General features: G+C 33.6%; 4 protein-coding genes across 5 annotated transcripts; 2 read left to right on the top strand and 2 right to left on the bottom strand.

The window, feature by feature from the left end:
• The first annotated feature begins 1,797 nt into the window (after positions 1-1,797).
• Positions 1,798-5,447, top strand: LOC143610388 (uncharacterized). Its single transcript, XM_077084882.1, has 10 exons — positions 1,798-1,862; positions 1,939-2,000; positions 2,490-2,609; positions 2,765-2,864; positions 3,137-3,217; positions 3,960-4,009; positions 4,099-4,249; positions 4,387-4,443; positions 5,034-5,155; positions 5,235-5,447. The coding sequence occupies exons 1-10, from the start codon at positions 1,848-1,850 to the stop codon at positions 5,431-5,433; spliced, it is 957 nt and encodes a 318-aa protein (XP_076940997.1). The 5' UTR covers positions 1,798-1,847; the 3' UTR covers positions 5,434-5,447.
• A 1,080-nt stretch (positions 5,448-6,527) lies between these two features.
• On the bottom strand, positions 6,528-9,649 carry LOC143610385 (putative ATP synthase 24 kDa subunit, mitochondrial). Its single transcript, XM_077084878.1, has 7 exons — positions 9,579-9,649; positions 8,381-8,477; positions 8,037-8,181; positions 7,800-7,910; positions 6,924-7,070; positions 6,704-6,826; positions 6,528-6,634 (listed from the first exon to the last, which is right to left on the bottom strand). Exons 1-7 carry the CDS (start codon positions 9,609-9,611, stop codon positions 6,571-6,573), a joined length of 720 nt encoding a protein of 239 aa, XP_076940993.1. The 5' UTR covers positions 9,612-9,649; the 3' UTR covers positions 6,528-6,570.
• Positions 9,650-10,549: 900 nt separating this feature from the next.
• Positions 10,550-14,621, top strand: LOC143610386 (uncharacterized). The gene is made up of 15 exons (XM_077084879.1): positions 10,550-10,619; positions 10,689-10,751; positions 11,057-11,177; positions 11,442-11,514; positions 11,581-11,626; positions 11,719-11,829; positions 12,086-12,167; positions 12,254-12,347; positions 12,530-12,590; positions 12,668-12,798; positions 12,898-13,006; positions 13,126-13,249; positions 14,083-14,190; positions 14,279-14,353; positions 14,441-14,621. The coding sequence occupies exons 1-15, from the start codon at positions 10,551-10,553 to the stop codon at positions 14,530-14,532; spliced, it is 1,359 nt and encodes a 452-aa protein (XP_076940994.1). The 5' UTR covers position 10,550; the 3' UTR covers positions 14,533-14,621.
• A 1,791-nt stretch (positions 14,622-16,412) lies between these two features.
• Positions 16,413-19,623, bottom strand: LOC143610387 (co-chaperone protein p23-1-like). 2 transcript variants are annotated; one of them, XM_077084880.1, is made up of 5 exons: positions 19,356-19,623; positions 17,636-17,795; positions 17,504-17,544; positions 17,377-17,416; positions 16,413-16,767 (listed from the first exon to the last, which is right to left on the bottom strand). In XM_077084880.1, exons 2-5 carry the CDS (start codon positions 17,760-17,762, stop codon positions 16,661-16,663), a joined length of 315 nt encoding a protein of 104 aa, XP_076940995.1. In that variant the 5' UTR covers positions 17,763-17,795; positions 19,356-19,623; the 3' UTR covers positions 16,413-16,660. The 2 variants fall into 2 exon arrangements, with proteins under 2 accessions (XP_076940995.1, XP_076940996.1); XM_077084881.1 differs by having other exon boundaries at positions 17,504-17,541.
• Positions 19,624-20,507: the final 884 nt, after the last annotated feature.

Below are 20,507 nucleotides of genomic sequence, written 5' to 3'. Positions count from 1 at the left end.
TGGTTATGATGTGGTTTAAAACCGTGAAACAGTTTAAACCGGATATCGGTATGGTTTCACAGTTAATATTTTTACTTTTGGTCGGTTGGCTAAAATTATCATTCTTCATATTATGATCCTCTAAGGTATCATATTTTGTTGATGCTTAGTTAGGATTGATGGTACGGCTAAATTAATAATTATTTTAAACAGTATTTATTATCATAGCTTAAACTGTGAAACCAAACCAGAACCATACCGTAATTAACATTTTGGTTCAATTTTCAATGGTTAAGTTTTGGTTTTGGACGACAAAAAATGACACTAACGTTAGACTCACAAGTTTACTTAAAAACCATCAAAATCGGCATTGAACGCCCTTACGCAACATATTAATTTGTTTAAAATTTAAAAATTATAATAATATCATATTCAAATTAAAAAGAATAAAATGTTCGTTTTTATGATACAATTTTTCTACAAAAATATTAACGTATGAAGAAGTTATTGTCGTTTAAAATCATGTGTGGGAAGTTAGTTTAAAATTGAAATTAAAAACATAATATTGTTAAAGATGAGGGGATAAACTTGTAAGTTGGATAAGTTATGTTATGTTAAAAAGACAAGTTTAACCCTATTAACACATGCATTTTATGCATTATAAATTTTTTATAATTTGTAAAACTTTTAAAATCAAGTGTCTTAATTTACCATTGTCTCATGTATTATATATAGGATAGATGATGTAGCACTCATGGGAAAATTAAAACACTAAGTTTTTAAGTAATTTACAATATTTAAAACTTTATGTACATCCTATAAAGCATGAAGCATAGGGACAAATAATTCAATTTGTTAGAAAATAGTTATAATACTAGCCCTTAAACTTTACTAACCTTTTGTAAATTTAAGAAGTTACAACTTTTACCCCTCATATATTTGACAAGTTTATATATTTTCTTGTTTTCTTTTATATCTCTAAATATATAACGTTTAAAGAAAAAACAAAGTTTACCAATGCATCGTACTTATTTTTGTCGACGTTTCCATATAAAATTTATTCAATACCGAGGTACGGTTTATAATGTATAAATCATTGAAGCATTAATGTACAACTCAAATATGCAACTATAAATCAATAAAATGTTTAAACACATAAACATGAATCATGTTCTTTTTTAGTTTATAAATTCTAAAATTACAAATTCAGTCCTTCATGTATACAACTCATATTACAAAAACAAAACAATAAAATCAACTCAAATTAATGTTATACGAATTCGTAACCGCTTCGCAAAAAGTTTGAAGGCCAAACTTAAATCATGGGCATAACCGTTAGCAACGGGTTTTCGTCGAAAACCGAAATCGACCGGCCAAAAGTTGATGAAAAAAATCAACTGTGAAATCAAGCCAATGACCAGTTTGAACGGATTTATGGTTTTAAATTAAACAACGAACACCCATAAACTTGTTATATGATTACCAAGGTATGTGTTTCCCGCTGCACGCGCGGAAGTCAAATTATGTAAGTGAAGTTTTTATAATATAAAGAGTGATTTAGAGTATTTAAAAACAACTTCATTTTATAATACTGTCATACACGCAAAATACACTAGTCGGTGAAAGAAAGGATCAATTTCTATTGTAAAATAATAAAATAAAGTTTGAATATGAATTAATAATAATAATAATAATAATAATAATAATAATAATGTGTGGTGATATGAAGGTGATCGTGGCGGTAGATATAGCAGCAACATTCTTCATCAGTTGCAAAATAATTCAATTACTAGTTATTAATCTAATGCGCACCAAATTCAAAAGCTACGCTACGAATTCACATTCGAATCTCAATTAATTCACTTGCAATGTTCCTACTCAAGGTTAATTTTTTATCCCCAGTTTCTTGTTGATCGTCAATTTTCCATCATAAATTGTTTATACATAATACATTCACAGGCATGGAGATCAACTGCTTTCGGGGCTTATGGCTACCTCAATTTCACCAAATCTGGCTTCTTGTGAGTTTGGGTTTTCATCTCGGAATTTGAATTCAGATATACTTGCTAACTATTGTTCTTTCCTCTAAAAACTTTTATTTCTCATTTAACCCAGATATATACATGACAATTAATAAAATGTGCTAGACGCTAGTTGCGCGGTGGGGATTAATCGATTGACATTTTATATATTTATATATATACAAAAATTTTCATTTTTATATGTACTTTTCAAACTTATTAATCGGATTGGATTAATAAGTATAATGTTTCAAATACTTCAAAGATTTTGACCGAAAATCAAAATTTGACCGATTTGTTGGTCCGGTTAGGGGAAATTGAATCGCTACCATACTAATCAGTGACTAATCGTGATTTTTACAACACTTTCTTGATCATGAGTTTTGCTTCACTTTCTCGGATTTTAGTGTTTAAATGCTAGAGTTTATATTTTATGTCTTCGTCATTGGTTATTTTATTGTTTCAAAACTAGAATGCGTGTCTTTTCAGGGAACATTCAAAGAATTTCAATCAAGAAGATATGGCTAGACGAATAGATGGAAAGAATTGTATAGTAACCGGAGCTAATTCTGGAATCGGTTTTGCCACGGCCCACGGTCTTGCATCAAGGTGTTTTCTCATTTCATATTTATAAAATAAACTCATCCATTTACTTAATAATAATTTGTATGACAATGTGGCAAGAAAATAATATATTTTTTGTTTCATAACATTAACAAGAAAGTATTATGTTTGAATCTTTATTGCTTTGTTTTTGATACCAGAGGAGCAACGGTGTATATGGTTTGTAGAAACAGGGAAAGGGGAGAAGATGCAGTTTCTAAAATTCAGTCGAGCACCAGTAACCAAAATGTTCACTTGGAGGTGCGACTGTTGTACATAATGAATGTGCTAACTATTATAGCGAAAACAATATTATTATCAAAATAATAAAGTTTATCTTTGAGTTATATGATTTAGGAGGTTGTTTGAATTCAATATGACTTTTGGTAATTTTCTCCCGCTTCAAAATCTGTTATGAAATTAACGCTTTTTACCCTTTTAGCTCTAAGCGTTTTACTTATAGTAGTTAATACACGAATTGATTTACTTGCATTGTATTTACCTTTAATACCCGTGTTATGTATAACTTGTAGGTCTGCGATCTTTCTTCTGTCAACGATATCAAGTCTTTTACTTCCAGATTTAAGGAAAAGGATATTCCTGTTCATGTGCTGGTAACCCCCCCCCCCCCCCCACACACACACAATAAAATGTTGATTTTCGTATATTAAATATTAAAATGTCATTAGGACAAATTTGTATAAAAAAAGGTAGAGGAACTAAACGTGTAAACTGTAAATAATCTAGTAACCAGTTTTCATTTTCCAAATTCAAAAGGTAGCAACTAATATACTCTCTCTAATCTTTAGTTTTGCACATTTGGTCAAGTTAGATTACACAGTTAATTTTGTACTCATGGTGTAAGCAAGTCAGGCTATTCATGCGCTATTCGAGATCGGCTCGCTAAAAAGCCAAGGTTAAACGAGCTCGGGCATAAAAATAAGTTTGTTTAAATACACAAGCCAAAGCTTGAGTTTCACTTTTCAAGCTCGAGCTGGCTTACCAGCCTAAACAAACCTATTAGTATATAATTTTATTTAATATGTTATATAATAACTATTACTGAATATGACATTACAATAAAAATAACTAAATAACATATACTATGTTATGTATAAAAATGTTAATTGCAGTTATATATAAATAAATAAGAAAAAATGTATATAAATTGATTAATAAATAATAAACGAACTGAGCTCGAGCTTTAAAAATAAAGCTTGAAAAGAGCTGTGCTCAACTCAAGTTCGGGCTTGGCTCGGCTCGTTTACAACCCAATTTTGCACCCATATTAATGTTATATGCAAGCGATTTGACCATTGGTTAGACCCTTTTAATTCAAAATCTTATCTTTTTTAGGTTAACAATGCTGGCTTACTTGAAAACATGAGAGTAACGACATCAGAAGGGTACCCATTCTTGTTCCCGCTCACTTTCATGAAACACTTAACAGCAACTTAATTAACAATGTTATTTCTACTTTTTAAAATAAAAACAGATATGAATTAAATTTTGCGGTGAACGTGCTAGGAACTTATGCCATGACAGAGCTACTGCTTCCACTGCTTGAAAAAACTCAACCCGATGCCCGTGTTATTACAGTATCTTCGGGTGGAATGTATACAGCGCCCTTGACCACAGACTTGCAGGTTCATAAAATATTTATAGGTTCCGTTTATGCTTTTTTTCCGTTTTGTTTTGTAAGTCAAGTGTACATTTATCTGGGACCCACAAATGTAAAACGCATCTACTTCTGCAGTCTATGATGAATTCTTTTCTTATGCAGTTTAGCAATGACAAATTTAATGGGGTTGATCAGTATGCTCGCAACAAACGGACTCAGGTATCGTATCTTCATGGTTTTTTGTGGTGAATTTTGGGGTCAAACCGGACCAAAAACTGAAATTTCAGTTTTTGGGTTTTTGAAAACCTGAAAACCGTAAGGTTTCTTTTTTTTGGTTTTCGGTTTTCACAATGGGGTTCAATTTTGGTCTTGGTTTTTTACGGTTTTGCTATCCGGGCCTAAAATGTTTAGGCTGAAAAAAAATGTCCAAAATAATGAATTTTAGCCTAAATTTTTTTTGTCAAGTTTGGTTATTGATCAGTTATTTTGGTTTCACCCCACCCCTATATCTTTATGTCTGGTCTCAATGATATTAATATTTTTTTACCATGAAAACGTAAGGAAGAAAAGGAAACCAAATGTGGTTATTGATCAGTTATTTTGGTTTCACCCCACCCCTATATCTTTATGTCTGGTCTCAATGATATTAATATTTTTTTACCATGAAAACGTAAGGAAGAAAAGGAAACCAAATGCGGTGTGCGTCAGCTAAAGGTGGCAGGATGGTTGCAAAACGCTTTTTTGTTTGTAAATAGTTAATTCTTCAATTATGAGTACAAAAATCGTATTACATGTTTTTGTTGTTGTAGGTAGCATTGACAGAAAAATGGGCAGAAAAGTACGGTGACAAAGGGATCGGGTTCTACTCGATGCACCCGGGATGGGCTGAAACGCCTGGAGTCGCCAAGAGTCTGCCTAGTTTTTCTAAATCGTAAGTCTTGTTTTCCAGTTAGAGCATCTGCAATGTGGAAGCCCAAAATTTTCTGATTTTGGTGGGAATGTGGTTTCAGGTTTGAAGGGAAACTAAGGACGAGTGAGGAAGGTGCTGATACTGTTATTTGGTTAGCTTTGCAACCGAAAGAAAAGCTGGTTTCGGGTGGGTTTTATTTTGACAGAGCCGAAGCTTCGAAACATTTACCTTTTGGTGCAACCAAAAGTTCCCATGCTGCTATAGATTCCATTATAGATACCCTTAACTCTAAATTGTAAAATTTTCAAGAATAGTGCAATTGTTGTTTGGTCTACTAGCTTATTTGGGAACATTAAAGCATGTGTTTCGGGTTTAAAGTTTGTTTATTGTATTTGTATAATTAGTATACTCGTTTAAGATCGCAAACCAACTCTAACTAGGTGTATGAAACTCAGCTTTGAATTCTGTATTAATGAGCTCCGGTTTAGATTTGAGCTAAGCTCGACTCAATCGAGCTTTTAGCAAAGCCAATTTTGAGTAGTGGTTTACACTGTTCATTTTCGCCCTATTAGCAAATAACCAGCGTGCCATCTTGAATTTTATAGTTCTACACTTTACTTAAATCGTGTGTCGTGGTCTTGAACAATAATCGCCGTCGCCTTTCCTTGAAGACGTCAGTGGGACCACAATTCTGCTGGGTTTGTGTTTAAAAAGTTGGTAATCAACCTGGTTATTTGTTCTTCAATGAATGGTTTTCCCTATATTAATTTGTATATAAAGCTTATTGTTGTGTTAAACTAAATTTTTAGGACTGCGGGTTTCAATATTTGCAGTGGTGTAAGCAAGCCGAGGCAAGAACAAGCTCAGCTTGTCCAACTTACAAGTGCTTGAGCTTCAGTCATTTAACTTAAAAAGACCTTGAGCTTAACTCATAACTTATTATTTAACAAGTTTTACATAAAATTCATAAAAGTAAAGTTAGTAAGCTCTGTGTTGCCATTTCATTTTGTCAAATCTTTGTATGAAAAGCATGTTTTATCATGAACAGCAACAAAATCAGTATGATTATTTTAGTTCTTTGAATTTACAAGTAACCAAAGGGTTTACTCAGGTGCCACCAGTCGTTTGCAAAAATAGGCACTGGTTTAATATATATAGATGCAAATGCTTGTGGCACAAGTAACAAAAGGGAACGTCTTTAGGAAAAGAAAACATTGAAACAAGAATATCAAACTCAACAAAGTTTACACCTGCAAATGATAATTTTGAGCTCCAAAAACCAAAACATTTATTCATAGATCCCACAACTGTTGATTTGATACATAAACAACACCATGTCATCATCATCGTTTTCATCAAACTTCACGAGAAAATGATAAAAACCTCAAAATAACCAGATTAATTATTGAAGCAAACTCTTAATTATGCTTCACCCTTCAAAGCATGTTTCTAATATCCAGACTCTTCACGTCCGGCATTTCCTCATCATTAAACTCCTCCCTACAACCGTTTTGAAAGTGATTATATAATATTAAATATTGCAATTTTCACAAGAGTAAAAAAACACACCTTTTCTTTTGAGTTTCCATGGCTTCAAGAGCATCTTTCTTCAACTCTTCAAGTTGTGCTTTAGCAATCTTTTTCTCCAATTGTTCTTCATATTTAGGCAAGTCTTCCTTGCGTATACCGAGCCTAAAAAATCATAAATAAACAAACACCATGAATTTTACTGTTTATAAACTCAACTCGATTAATGAAAATATTTTTTATATAAACACTAAAAGCTAACTTTTGGTTTATCTTGTTAAATTCTTCATTAAGCAGAGCCATCCCCTTTTTGTCATTCCTCATAAGTGGCTTCTTAATTTCCTTTTCAACTTTCTCTAATGCATCCATCATCATAGCCTCAGCACCTAGTTCGTCTGTAAGCCCTCTCCTACAAATAATATTATATTTCAAATAATAATTACAGCCACTCAAAATCATATCACTTTCAAACAATACAAGCATACGTTATATTAAGATTACATCATTTTGGTATTAGTTATTAAAAGAACTATACATGTAAACGAACTTAACATTCAGTGAACTTTTCGTGAACCGTTTGGTGGGAGATTCATTTATGTTCGTTTATTTATTAGATAAACGAACATTAACAAAAAAAAACAAAAAACAAAAAAAAATTGGTTCATTTAGTTGAACGAACGAAATGAATGCATGTCTCGTTTGCTCATTTAAATTTCTTTGTGTTCGTTCATTTATGTTCGTTAGTTTATGTGTGTTTAAGTTCGTTCGTTCACGTTCGTTAATATATTCATCTAAATGTTTTTGGTCCATTACAACTTTGTATCGTTTTAATAACTTTTTATGGTCAACACATCGTTCTTCACATTTATTTTAACTAGTTTTAGCACAATTTTGTTTAGCTATATTCGTTCATTTATGTTCGTGAACTATTCATTTATATTGTTAACAAACAAACATTAACGAACATGTACATGCTCGTTTTATTAACAAACTAAAATGAACAAGAAAACCCTGTTTGTTTAAATGTTCACTTTCGATTTTTATTTAGTTAAAGTTAAACAAACAAACACAAACATGCTCCGTTTGTGTTCATTTGGTTCGATTACAAGCTTCTAAAAAGCATATCTAAAAAAAATACTTGAGACGGATATCCTTCAAAGCCAAAAGATAAGATCGAGCATCCTCAATTCCAGCAGTTCGTTGCTTGATGGTGAACTGAATCCTTTGAGACTCTGAGAACAGATCTGCCCTGTACACATTAAGCACAATTTAACAGCAATTTGAAATCATTTAACAGCGTCTTAAATAATAAAAAATGGTGTTCGGAGATAATATGAAAAACCAAATATCATTACTTTTAAAAACTTAAACTTACTTTTCCCTTACAGTCTTCATGACTTTAGCATACTGTTCAACTGCTGCTGGATCATCAGGGTCAATTGTAATTTTCTCTTTCCGGAGGACCCCAATAGCGGTCTCGAATTTCTTCTTCACCTCAAGAAATATACCTTTCAGCATTTCTACAGACGCATGTAAAAGTATAACCATTAGTGATTTCATTAAAAGCATAACCATTAGTGATTTCATTAAATGCATAAGTTATACTTTTCATGTGACCTGAATTACCTCACACTTTTAGAGTATATATGAATTCTGAATATTGTAAAGTGTCGTGTTTATAAATTGCTAAAAGAAATGTTTAATTTTACGCCAACTCACCATCGCCCTTGAGAGCTTTAGGAGCAGCCTCTTTGGCATAGAAGCGGACAGGGACTGCTTGCTGATGTGGCTGTAGAACAGATTGACTGCTATATAGCTGCATAATGACAGATCCATATGTTATTATGTTATACGCATAATGATGAAAGTCCATATGTACATACGAAAACACATTCCTGATAACACAGATATGCAGTCTTGAGTTTAAAGGTTATATTTCACATAAAATATAAATAGATGATGCAAAACAAAAAAACAATGAAGAAAAGAAGTACAGTTTATTTGTTTTTCTTTCTCTTCCTAATGCAATATATTGATAGAATAAAAGGCAGATGATTCAAATAATGAATCTTAAATGGTATCATCATATCCATATGTGATGTTGTGCGGCAAGTAGCAATGCTTTCTTCAAGCAAAGATGAGTGAAGTTTCTGCATTGCAACTCACTGTTTACTATAAAGTTAAAAGTTCATATACACTTTTAAATTCAATTTGATCCAAAATTAATATCTCCTGCTTTAACCAGAAAAAAGGTCTCGTCAAACAACTGAAATAATGCAATTTCACACCACAAAATCACATGAGATTTGGATGTGCTGATTAGTCATGCTATTAAAAGTATCACTATTCACTAGTGCTAAAAAAAAGCATTTTCCACAAGTTCTTTAAAAATATTGACAAGAGTATACACCATACAGTACATGTACATAGTTATTTACTTTAATCCATGATACACTGCTAACCACTTCTTTCTCAAGAAACGCTACGGTAAGTCAAATCTAAACCGCAAGCAAGCATACAAAGCCAATTAGCTGGCAAAAGTAAAAATATGAAAACAAAAACTTATAGATAAAAATACTGATCACTTTATCAGCATAATGAAAACAAAATCCCCAAAATAATAAGCAACATCATCCAAAAATCGGATATCCTATGTACACTCTTGTGTTTCTATACATTCATTTTGACAAATTCTAAATCCGTTCACTCAACCTCTCACACGAACGATTAAAAATAATAAAAAGTCAAAACAAAACTTCCGATACGTATGAATCAATCGAACGTATACAGGCAGTGAGGATACGCCAATCAACATTAAAATCATAATTAATATGATAAAATGGAAGAATCGTTCAAGTATATAAGCTAATCGACGATAATCAACGACGTGTAAATGAAGGATAGATTAGATTAGTACCTGACGAGCAGATCTGGATAAAACACGAGCCATATGAGTGAAGGTTGAATTGCAAAATGTGAAGCCGCTGGCCGGTTGGTTACTGGTAGCTAGGGCTCACACGCGATCTTATGCTTTGGGGAAGATGAATCAATCTAAGCGAATAGGTTGCCCAGCGGAACGGCGTGGTATTTGACCATGTAAGTTAACGCAAACAAGGTAAAAGATTAATTAGTGTAGATTTGTTACTGTCCCGACATTAAATCAAGTTAGGTTTGTTATGATATCGACACTAAATTGAAAGATTAAATTAGTAAACGCCAAGAATAGTATCGGCAAATGTATAACTTATAGGTACGTTAGAATACCAGCACTAAACCTGAAAAATAAATTACTAAACGCCCAGAATAGTAATGGTCATCGTATAACTTATGATACAAAAGATTACATATCTAAAACGGAAGTTTATTTGGTAGATAAAACATGGGTGTTGTTGTGGCAAGTCGATTCGAATTCGGTCAATATCGGTTAGATTCGCCACGGTTCTGGAATTAAACCTAAAAAATAATTTCATCAGATTAACAAATTTAAAACAAAACAGCGGCAAGTCAACGCGATGCTACAATTGTGTCAATCGTGAAGAAACATGGTTTGCAGAGGATGCGACGGCAGTGCATTGGTAACTAGAGGTAGGTTACCGGTTAGGGCGACAAGGGGATGAAGAGGGCAGTGATGTATTTGATTGTAGAAGGTTTATTTGTTTACTTTTTGAGCCATCATGAGGATATTATAGTCATTTTTTATAAAAAAACAAACACAAAATTAAAGGAAAGTTGTACACCTAATCGTTAACTTTGAACTCTAGACTCCAAAACCATTGCCGAGGCTAATAACTTAAAATCGAAGGGATGGAAAGTGTAAACAAAGACTGCACTTAAAACCGCAGTGCAGTCTGGCATTTGGTCGAACACCTGGGCTGCAAAAGCAACTGGCATGGATAATGAGAGCGAGGTAATCATGGAGTTGAGATCTAAGTTATCTGCGTTTGAAAACAGAGTAAAGGTATAATATTCATTTCACCTCTTCAATGTTTTTACCTGTTTTCCGTATCAGTGATTCATTCACTCACAGGAATTGGAATTAGAGAATGCGAAATTAACATCTATTGTTTCTACTTGCACTTGCCGCCACCAGGTTCCTTCGCTTCTTTTACTTTTATATCTGATTTAAGATTCAGTTAGAGTTAAATAATTAGATGTTTAGTGGAGTTCAATTTGGAATTCATAATCATAATTGTTCTTGTTCTTCTCTTTTAGGAAGAAATAATACTACAGTCTTTAACCTGTACTTCAGTAATTATAATTATGTTGCATGACATATACAAGTCCATTATACATGGAGTGGCCTTAATAGCATACTTGTTATTTGAAAGCTCTGTTTTTTTATTCTTGTTAATCTGATCGAATCACATTATGAAAGTTGTTTCAACCCTTGTAAAGGTGCAAGAAAATCTTGATACTGAGATTTCAGACAAAAAGATGCCGGCTATGAATTTGGAAAAGTTGAAGTTAGGAAACTGTGTTGGGAATGGGAAAAGGAAGCCAAAGAAGAAACTTGCAGGTCTATATTTGTTTTATACTAGTTGTTGCATTCATTAATGTTTTTCTTCCGGTAAATCATTATGAATCACTTACACTACAAAGCATGTGATGGTCCGTTACAAGGTTTAAGGGTAGATAAAAGCATCATACAGACCAGTAGCTTTTGATGTTATACCTTTTGTTTCTATTTGTTTGTTGAAACAGTCTTACCATTAGCTAAGCCGTAACGTTAGTAATGTAATCCCTTACTGTCTTTATTATGATATATGCACTTTTTCTACAGGTTATAACTTTAACTCCATGAATCATCATTCACAGAGACTCGTGGCTCTGAAAATTATGTATTTTGGGCTAAGGTACACAAATGATGCTTCTACAGAATTTTATATTTAGCAGTCTACTTACAATGTGCAACATGACAGATTCTATGGTTTTGCATCAGAAGCTCAGATGGATCCAACTGTTGAGGTTTGTCTGTGAATCTTTGACTCTATCTACTTGATTTATGTTTTTTATAAAGTCTTTAACGGAATGAAAACTATTATCTGTCTTTGTTGCAGTCAGAACTTTTCAAAGCCCTTCAAAAGACAAGACTTGTACTCGGTGACAGGAAGGATTTACAGTATTCAAGATGTGGTAGAACAGACAAGGGTGTTTCCTCGGTGGGCCAAGTAAGTTGAGAAAAGCAGTAAGTTTCATTTTCTTAGATTATTATATCATACGCAAATACACGGTATTGCTAATGATGTGTGCTGCAATAACCAGTAGCACCTCCAATTATGTATTTGAATTTATTTGTTTTGTCACACATTGGGTACATGAGCTTTAATATTCTTTTCTGACAATGCTTTCATTAAAATTTTGTTGTGACTGTCACACTTAAGTAGCATATTCTTTCTTCTTACAATTCTAGTTATGATAATGTAGGTTGTTGCTTTACTATTGAGGTCCAAACATAAAGAAACTGGAGGAGATACCTCTGAGGAATTTGTAGATGAAGGATCAGATGGTAATTTACACTCCCTTGTATTAGTTTCTGTTCATGATTCCTGATCCTGTGATTTCTTAACACTTTTTTTTGGATTTTTTTTTCAGGAGAGCTGGATTATGTAAAAATACTAAATGGAGTTCTTCCTGATGATATTCGGGTAATAGGCTGGTGTTATGTTCCATTCAACTTTAGTGCAAGGTTTGTTGTTTTGGCTTTCATATATTTCCATTTGTGATCTTTTTTTGTTGTTCCTTTTATGGGTTGCAAATAAGTTCTAATCACTTGTTTTTATCTATTAATAACAATTGAATTGTTAATCTGGAGTAGACATTATATGTAAAACAGTAAAAGTAAATGGTTGATTTATGTGTTGTTTGCAGGTTTAGTTGTCTGAGTAGGGAATATAGATACTTCTTCTGGAGAGAGAATTTGAACATAATGGTAATATGGTACTTAAGCATACTTATTTTCATGGCTTATGAAAATATTTTAACGCTACTGCAATTTTGAAACATTAGGCAATGGAGAGTTCATGTAAACGGCTTATTGGTGAGCATGATTTCAGAAACTTTTGTAAGATGGATGCTGTGAACGTGCATAATTACAAACGACGGATAACATCATTCGATATTTGTCCTTGCAATGAAAGGTTTGAAACACGTGCCCAACTTTATTGATATTCATCTTATGTTATATGTTATATTGTTATTTGTCTTTATTAATATTAATATTGAAGTACGCTTAACAGTGACCAGCTCATGTTTATGAAAATCAAAGGCAGTGCGTTTTTGTGGCACCAGGTTCGGTGCTTGGTTGCTGTGTTGTTTTTGGTTGGCCAAGGTCTTGAATCACCCGATGTGTGTAACCGTTTAACTGATTTTCTTGTTTATTGATTTTATTTCTCTTTAACTTTTATTTATTTAGATAATAAAGATATGTAAAATGACACATGAATGTTTATCCTTTGAATTTGCAGGTTATAGATGTTTTGCTTGATGTTGATAAAATGCGTCGAAAACCGCAGTACAAAATGGCTTCAGAGATTCCTCTAGTTCTTCAATCATGTGAATTTGAAGGTCTCAGTTTTAAATGCTCCTCAGGTATTTGATCGGTTACTATATTCTTGGGGTGTAAACAAGCTGAGCGGAGCCGAGCGTGAACCCGGGTTCTGGCTTGACTCGTTTAATTTACGAGAGATAGTGCTTGAACTCAGCTTGAGCTCTATGGTTAAAGCTCGAGCTTGGTGTGTTGATAATTTTCAAGCTTTGAGCTCAGGTACGGCTCATTAAATGCACGAGAGATTGAGCTTGAGCTTGGCTCGGTTTGAGCTCAATATATAAATCTCGAGCTTGGTTCATTAATAGTTTTTTAAGTTCGGACTCAGCTCAGGTACGGCTCGTTTAATTTTCAAAAGCTTGAGCTCGGCTCACTTGAAGATCTCCTCGAGCTTGGTTCGTAATAATTTTTCAAGCCCGAGCTTGGTTTGTAAATAATTTTTCAAGCTCGAGCTCGGTTCGTTAATAATTTTTCAAACTCAAGCGCGGCTTGTGTTATCAAATATTAATTACTATACTTATACATGTAGTTATTATTTATATGTTTATATATAACAAAACATATATTATTTAGTTATTTATCATAATTTATATATAAAATACAATTATTATATTTATATCAATAAGATGCTCATTTAAGCTTGCGAGTTTATTAAAGCTTGGTCTCGATCTTGTATATTAATGGAAGTTCAGTTTCGGGCTCGAGCTTTAAGCCGGCCGATCTTGAGCAGCTCATGAAAAGCTTGGCTCGTTTCAACTTTTAAATGGCCGATCATAACGGGTCAGCTGACTCGTTTACACCTCTAACAACGAATCTGCCAATAATAGAAATTTTTTTTCTTATAAATTGTTTTCTTTGTGTACATTAAAACACGTAGATGCCAGGCGGGCTTTGCAATTCCATTTTGAAAAAGAATGCCGGGCATACAAACTTCAAGCTGCAATTTTCCAAGTGGCTCTATTGAGTCTTTCAACCACCGAAGATGGTACTTTAGAAAATTTTCAGTTAGTTGGATTAATTTTTGTGGAACCTTTTTTATAATTGCTGATAAAAAGAGTATTAAACGTGTGCAGATGACAGTGTAGCGGGTCATAAGACCAAAAAAAAGGTTTCTTCTCATGTTCCTCTTATGTCACGTCCTACTGAACGTAAGTCCCATCTTTGGTCAGTTTGTTTCATATTTTAAATTTACTACGTATGCTAATTTATAGATAATAATTATTAAACTATTACAGCATCATATGATGAGAGACGTGCCAAGTTAACTATTTCAGCAGTCGAACAACACAAATCTGTTGTAGCCAAACAAGATATGATAACCTTGTGAAGTTAAATCATTGTGTTTCTGCTTGGTTGCGTTTCAATGCACCATTTATTCATTTAGATGTTGATGCTTGTAACTTAAGTTTTATCGAGTTCATGGTTTAGTTAGACTTGTGTAATTATACCTAGCAAAACGGACCTGTTCTTTTATAAAGATGGTACTTTTGGTTCGGGTAAGAATGGGTTTAGACAAAAATGGGTACCGACTGATTTAGTGAAATATTTTATATAAATGCTTTACTAAAGTGCATTTTCATGAATGTTTTTGAAAAGTGTAACTATCTTTTTAACAAAATGTGACAATTATTGTTTTGTTATAAATGTACTATTGAAGTCACATTTTTTAGAGTGATAACTCAAACTCCCTCTAGTCATACTTCAAAATCTAAACCTTTGTCCCCTATGGGACTAGAACCCTTGAAGTTACATAGAAGGTAAATGTTGGCTTTCATAAAGTCTGTGGGAATGCATTTATAAGGCCAGTGCTTGAAATGTCTACACCTTAGAAACGTTATCCACTGATCACTTCAAAGCGTTCAAGTAATTATGTGTATTTTACTCGAACTCGTTCCAAAACGTCCAAGTAATTATGATACAAATCGGCTAAGATCATAAACGAAAGCACACGAGAGAACAATAAACTCAAAGCAATTCTTCTTCAATAATAATCAACCAAACAAAAGGATAGAACTCAAGGATATTTAAAGCTCATCCTAGAGATAAGTATCACCAAAATAAAAGATAAAAACCAAGTTAACGAGAAGTTTGAAATTCAAAATGCTAAATTGAAATAAACCCAACAAAAGATAATGATTATCTTGATCTTCTTTTGCCGCCTATCCAGAACCCGCAACCGGGCCGCGTCCCGGTTCCAGTTCATCCAGTAGCTCACCAAACGGGCCAGTTGCGATATCATTTGGGTCGGGTTCTAACTCGTGATCCGCATCAAATTATGTGTATATTGACTTTTTACACAAGGCATGTGTTAACCCATTTTGTGTACAATGATTATTTATCGAGTCAATGTAAACGCTTCATTTTGAGACTTAAGCCATATTTCAAGGATCTCAGTTTAGACAAGTTTATATATATATTCATGTCCCAAAATCGAATTGTATCATAGCTTAACTTGAAATCCTTTGGACCTTGTTTACAAATCTATATATTTAAAATGTGTTATAACACAAAAAGCATCAACACTAGATGGTATTATATGTTACTTCTTACTATTGGTAAATCTTGCAGAATCTAATTGAACATGAGGTGTTCAATCTTCAACACGTGTGGTGACTGTTGTATCGTATCATTTTAAAGAGTCTGTCATGCTTTGTTATTTAGGCTTGGACAGTTGTGGGTACGCTATTGAGTTTTACCAATATTGCTTGAAACGACTACGGATTTTTAGTTGGTTCTAAAAGTTGAAATAAAACTAATTTATGTCATTGATAAGCGCTTGAGTACATTTTAACCATAGAATCTAACACTTTCATCAACTTCAATACAAGCATATTGTTTCTAAAACAACTCTTAAAACACTAAAATAAATCAAACAAATGGCACCATAAACACATCATTTGCTCCTGGGTTTTGTGGCCCGGTGACAAAGACAAAAACACCTTCATGTTCGGGCTCGGGTTCTAAGAAATTTAAAAAAAAATTGCTTACAAAAAAAGACTTTTCAATTGATTAACTTTTGTTGTGAACGCACATTGTAAAATTGTATCACTAGTTCATATATTTACTAATGTTAATCCACCTCATGTATGTTACATATATACTAATGACTTCGTCCTGTTTTCAGGTATTGTTCACATAGTTCAATCCAAACAACATCAACCTCATTGAAGCTAAGCTTTTCTATACATCCTATCGAGTTTCAAATGGGTCTCCATTTCAAAACAAAATAACTAAAACCGAATCAATACCCACTAAAATCTTCAATCAGAATAGATACCAAACCTAAAACCAAACCAGACTCACAAAACAATCGCATTACGCTATCGAGTACCCCCTTTTGTATGTCTACAAATATCAGTCCTCAATATTCAAAAATCAAAGGGTCAAACCGTCATACAAGGCGTCAAACACAAGCTAAAAATGGTAGCCAGTAAGCCACGTTACACATCTCAACTTTAAGATTTGACCTCAACATGACCGTTGCTGGCACCCGGTTCACCACTAACAGTTTGTTCCTCCGTGACACTTTCGGTTTCTTCTTCAGTATCACTCTCATCTTCATCTACAAACCAGAACAAAACAATATTATTATTATTTTTGTAAAAGGCTGCAAGCATAAATGAGTCAATGCAGACTGTAGGACTAAAAAGGGTAAAATGTTTCATGAACGTTTAGTGAACCATTCGTGAATCATTTGACGGGAAGTTTGTTTATGTTTGTTATTTAATAAATGAACGAACATGAGCACATCTCATTCATTCACTTTTGTTCACAAACATTTGTTTATGTTCGTTCACGTCCAACGCACGTTCATTTATGTCCATTAGTTTACATTTGTTTTTGTTTTCATTTACATCGTTAGGCCCATTAGAATTTAGTCTAGTTTTAATAGTTTGTTAGGCCCAACAAACTAATATCCACGGTTACTTTTAATTGGTGTTTGCTCAATTATGTATACCCGTTCATCTATCTTCAGTTATACTCGTTCGTTTATGTTCATGAACCATTCGTCTATACTACTAACGAACGAACATGAACAGAGTCATTTTATTAACGAACACGAACAAGAAAAACCCTATTCAGTTAACTGTTTTTGTTCAATCGTTTGTCAACTAAAAGTTAAACAAACGAACACGAACATGCATGTTCGGTCCATTTACAAGCCGCTTACCTTCATAATCTTCTTCTCCTCCACCGCCAAGGTTAAGACTCTGTATAAAAACAAGTAAACCATACGTTATCTAACTACAAATAGTTAAGAAAAATATAAATATAAATATAAAGAATTCAATACAAACCGAGAAATTAACGTCATCAAACTCCATATCAGCTCCGGCTGCTGAAACCAAAACCAAAACCAACTAATTCAGATTTGCATTCACATTTAAAACTTTAATTGGTAGAAAATAATAACACGTAATGTAATCAACCTTTTTCATCTTGTTCATCTTCATCAACCCACTTGTTCCAGTCAACTTTGATGAACACTGGTGTTCTTCCCTCTTGCTTTATAAGTCGGGCCCACCATTTACTCTCTTCCTTCTTTACAATATACATAATATTTCTCGACCCGATACTAGCCTTGCTTTCCTGTAATTTTTTATATTACGAAACTGCCCCATCGTTTGTAAATTACGAACTAACAGAATATCATACTTTCATATGTATTAATACCCATCATGGCGATATAGTCTTATTTCTTATACTAATTTGGGGTGTGAATTTCTGACACTACATAAAAACACGACACGAAGTTCATGGATTTGGGTTTAGTATAAACAGGTTCGGGTCAATTTCTGGTCAAACTTGCAAACCATTTAGCTAATCGGGTCGTGTTCGTGTCAACCCAGCAGGTTCGTGGGTTTGGATATAGTGTAAACGGGTCCGGTTCAACTTCTAGTTGAATCTGCAAATCCATTTAGCTAAACGGGGTGTGTTCGTGTCAACCTGGCGGGTTCGGGTTGATTTCTGGTTAAACCAGCAAATCCATTTAGCTAAACGGGCCGTGTTTGGGTTGATTTCTGATCGAACTTCCGAACCCATTTAGCTAAACAGGTCATGTTCGTGTGTACCTGGCGGATTCAGGTTTATTTTTGGTCGAGCCTGCAAATCCAATTAGCTAAACGGGTAGCTAATTAACCTGTTTAACCCATTTATTTATTTATTTATTTATTTATCTTTTTAGAATGTGTTTTATGTCATAAATTAAATTGGATGGGCATCTTAAGCCCTAAGCAGTTAATGCGGGAAAAATCGGATATTGGTTCGAGGACCGATATTTGAGATATTGGTTATCGCGGTTGGATATCGGTGACTTTAATATCATGCATAATTTATATATATAGCGCTTTAGCACAATTCAGTATACTTTCGTGCTATTAACAAATTATCCTTTTGCAACTTGCAAAACACTAACAATTGTAGCAAGTAGGGAATGATTAAGACTCAAAACACTAACATTAAACGCTAAAAGTTGAAAATCAAGGCTTAAAACACTGATATCGGGAATATCTGTGATATATCAGCGAAATATTGGTCAAATATCACCGATATTATCGGTACCGGTACAATGACTGATATTTTGACCGATGTTTCACATGAGGACTGATAACCGAGATACCACCGATATTGACTACATAGCTTAAGCCAAAACTTAAAAGAGAAATTGCATAGATTTTATAACTAATGTAACTATTTTATATGCATTTTCTTTGGTTGTTAAAATGTAAATTTAAAGTATTAAGAGTTCATTACACAGATGGTCCTTGTGGTATACAATGATTTTGGTTTTGGTCCGCAATTTAGAAAATTACATCTTTTGTCCAATAGTTTGCACAGACGTAACATGTTTGGTCCCTAAAATGGATGGAAGTTAACTTTGAAAAAAAAAAAAGAAAGAAAGAAAGAAAATCGAGTTAAACGAGTCATGTTCGTTTCAACCTGTGGATATTTGTGTCGTGTTAATGTCTGACACAATTTTCGGGTTCATGTCAGGTTGGACACGTCAATCCCTGGACACAACCTGCTTAGCAACTCTAATACTAATAATAGCAGCATAAGTTACCTTAACCCTTATGGTCATTATACTTGGTCAAAAAATGAAAGTGAAATTTAATTTCAATCACTATGCCATCTCATATTGATACTTACATTCACATCCACCTTGTCATAAAGGTCGATATCTATTTCATAGGGTATATTATCAGCTCCACTTGTAGCCGAGAAGTAAAACTTTCCCTCTGGTTCGAGTTTGAGCTTCACGTCCTTAGCATCCGGCAGATCAATTGTTATATAAACCAAATCATCCCTCTGGGCCCACTTTAAAATAGGATGTCGACTACAGATAAAAATGTAAAGACTGATCACTCATAAAATCAAAGGAAGGAATTATCAAATAGAGCATACTTAATGACTTCAATCAGTTTTCAAAAATGAAAGGAATTATCAAGTCATATGTAATTTTTGATCCTAAGCCTTTTTGGGATGTGATCCTCATACACCACCCCTAGGCTGACTAGACATGCCTATACGGCTCGTATGGGCCTATACGGGCCGTATAGGCTACACATGACTGACAAGTGTACGGATGGGACAAAAAAAACAGCTTTTTGCAGCCTATACGACCGTATAGACCTATACGAGCCGTATAGGCATTTAATTGCTCAATAGCACCTGGTACACCATAAAACCTCTATATGGGCCGTATAGGGATATACGACCGTATAGAAAACTTATTTTTATGTATGTGGACCAAATGTTTATTAGTATGTTGTTTTGGCCAAATGTTTTGCTGTTTGCTTAATCATTGATTGATTATTGTGTATGGACTATTGTAAGGTGTAACATAATATAATCTTAAACGAAGGTTCTCGAGGTACAATTACAAATTACTTAGCCAAGTATGGTATGCAAATTTTAATAGACAATTTATTCTATTATATTATTCAACCATTCAGTATAAAACATAATTCTATATAAGTGAAACAAAACATGAAAGGGTCAAAAAAAGAGCAGCTAAAATTGCTAAAAAAAAATATGGTGCAAATCCGGATGATGGCTTCATAAATATAGTTAAAGTCATAAATCACATAAATATATGGTCATCAAAATTTTGTGTGGAAAAAGTTGTCTATATGGCCCGTACAGGCCTCTACAAGGCACTACAAACAATGACCAACAACGTCCGAAACAAACGGACACGACTCAGTTGCTATACGGCCGTATAGCCCTATATGAGCCGTATAGGCAAAAAATGGTGTGTGAGGATCCAAAATGGTGTATGAGGATCCTAAGCCTTTTTAA

The sequence above is a fragment of the Bidens hawaiensis genome, unplaced genomic scaffold (genome assembly GCF_021521415.1).
Source record: "Bidens hawaiensis isolate Kalapana, Puna unplaced genomic scaffold, B.hawaiensis_p1.1 tig00026063_1, whole genome shotgun sequence".
Classification (NCBI taxonomy): Eukaryota; Viridiplantae; Streptophyta; class Magnoliopsida; order Asterales; family Asteraceae; genus Bidens; species Bidens hawaiensis.
Note: the sequence above shows the minus strand (reverse complement) of the source record. Positions and strands in the feature narration are given on the sequence as shown.

Coding starts and splice junctions, on each gene's coding strand:
- LOC143610388 (XM_077084882.1), top strand. Junction 2,865..3,136: donor ACCAAAATGTTCACTTGGAG/GTGCGACTGTTG, acceptor TATAACTTGTAG/GTCTGCGATCTTTCTTCTGT. Junction 5,156..5,234: donor CTGCCTAGTTTTTCTAAATC/GTAAGTCTTGTT, acceptor ATGTGGTTTCAG/GTTTGAAGGGAAACTAAGGA.
- LOC143610385 (XM_077084878.1), bottom strand. CDS start 9,611: ATGGCTCGTGTTTTATCCAGATCTGCTCGTCAG. Junction 7,911..8,036: donor ATGAAGACTGTAAGGGAAAA/GTAAGTTTAAGT, acceptor TAATGTGTACAG/GGCAGATCTGTTCTCAGAGT. Junction 7,071..7,799: donor TTGAAGGATATCCGTCTCAA/GTATTTTTTTTA, acceptor TATTATTTGTAG/GAGAGGGCTTACAGACGAAC.
- LOC143610386 (XM_077084879.1), top strand. CDS start 10,551: ATGGATAATGAGAGCGAGGTAATCATGGAGTTGAGATCTAAGTTATCT. Junction 12,591..12,667: donor GAGAGAATTTGAACATAATG/GTAATATGGTAC, acceptor TTGAAACATTAG/GCAATGGAGAGTTCATGTAA. Junction 13,007..13,125: donor AAGGTCTTGAATCACCCGAT/GTGTGTAACCGT, acceptor TTGAATTTGCAG/GTTATAGATGTTTTGCTTGA.
- LOC143610387 (XM_077084880.1), bottom strand. CDS start 17,762: ATGTATATTGTAAAGAAGGAAGAGAGTAAATGGTGGGCCCGACTTATA. Junction 17,417..17,503: donor TTGATGACGTTAATTTCTCG/GTTTGTATTGAA, acceptor GTTTTTATACAG/AGTCTTAACCTTGGCGGTGG. Junction 16,768..17,376: donor AGGAGAAGAAGATTATGAAG/GTAAGCGGCTTG, acceptor TCTGGTTTGTAG/ATGAAGATGAGAGTGATACT.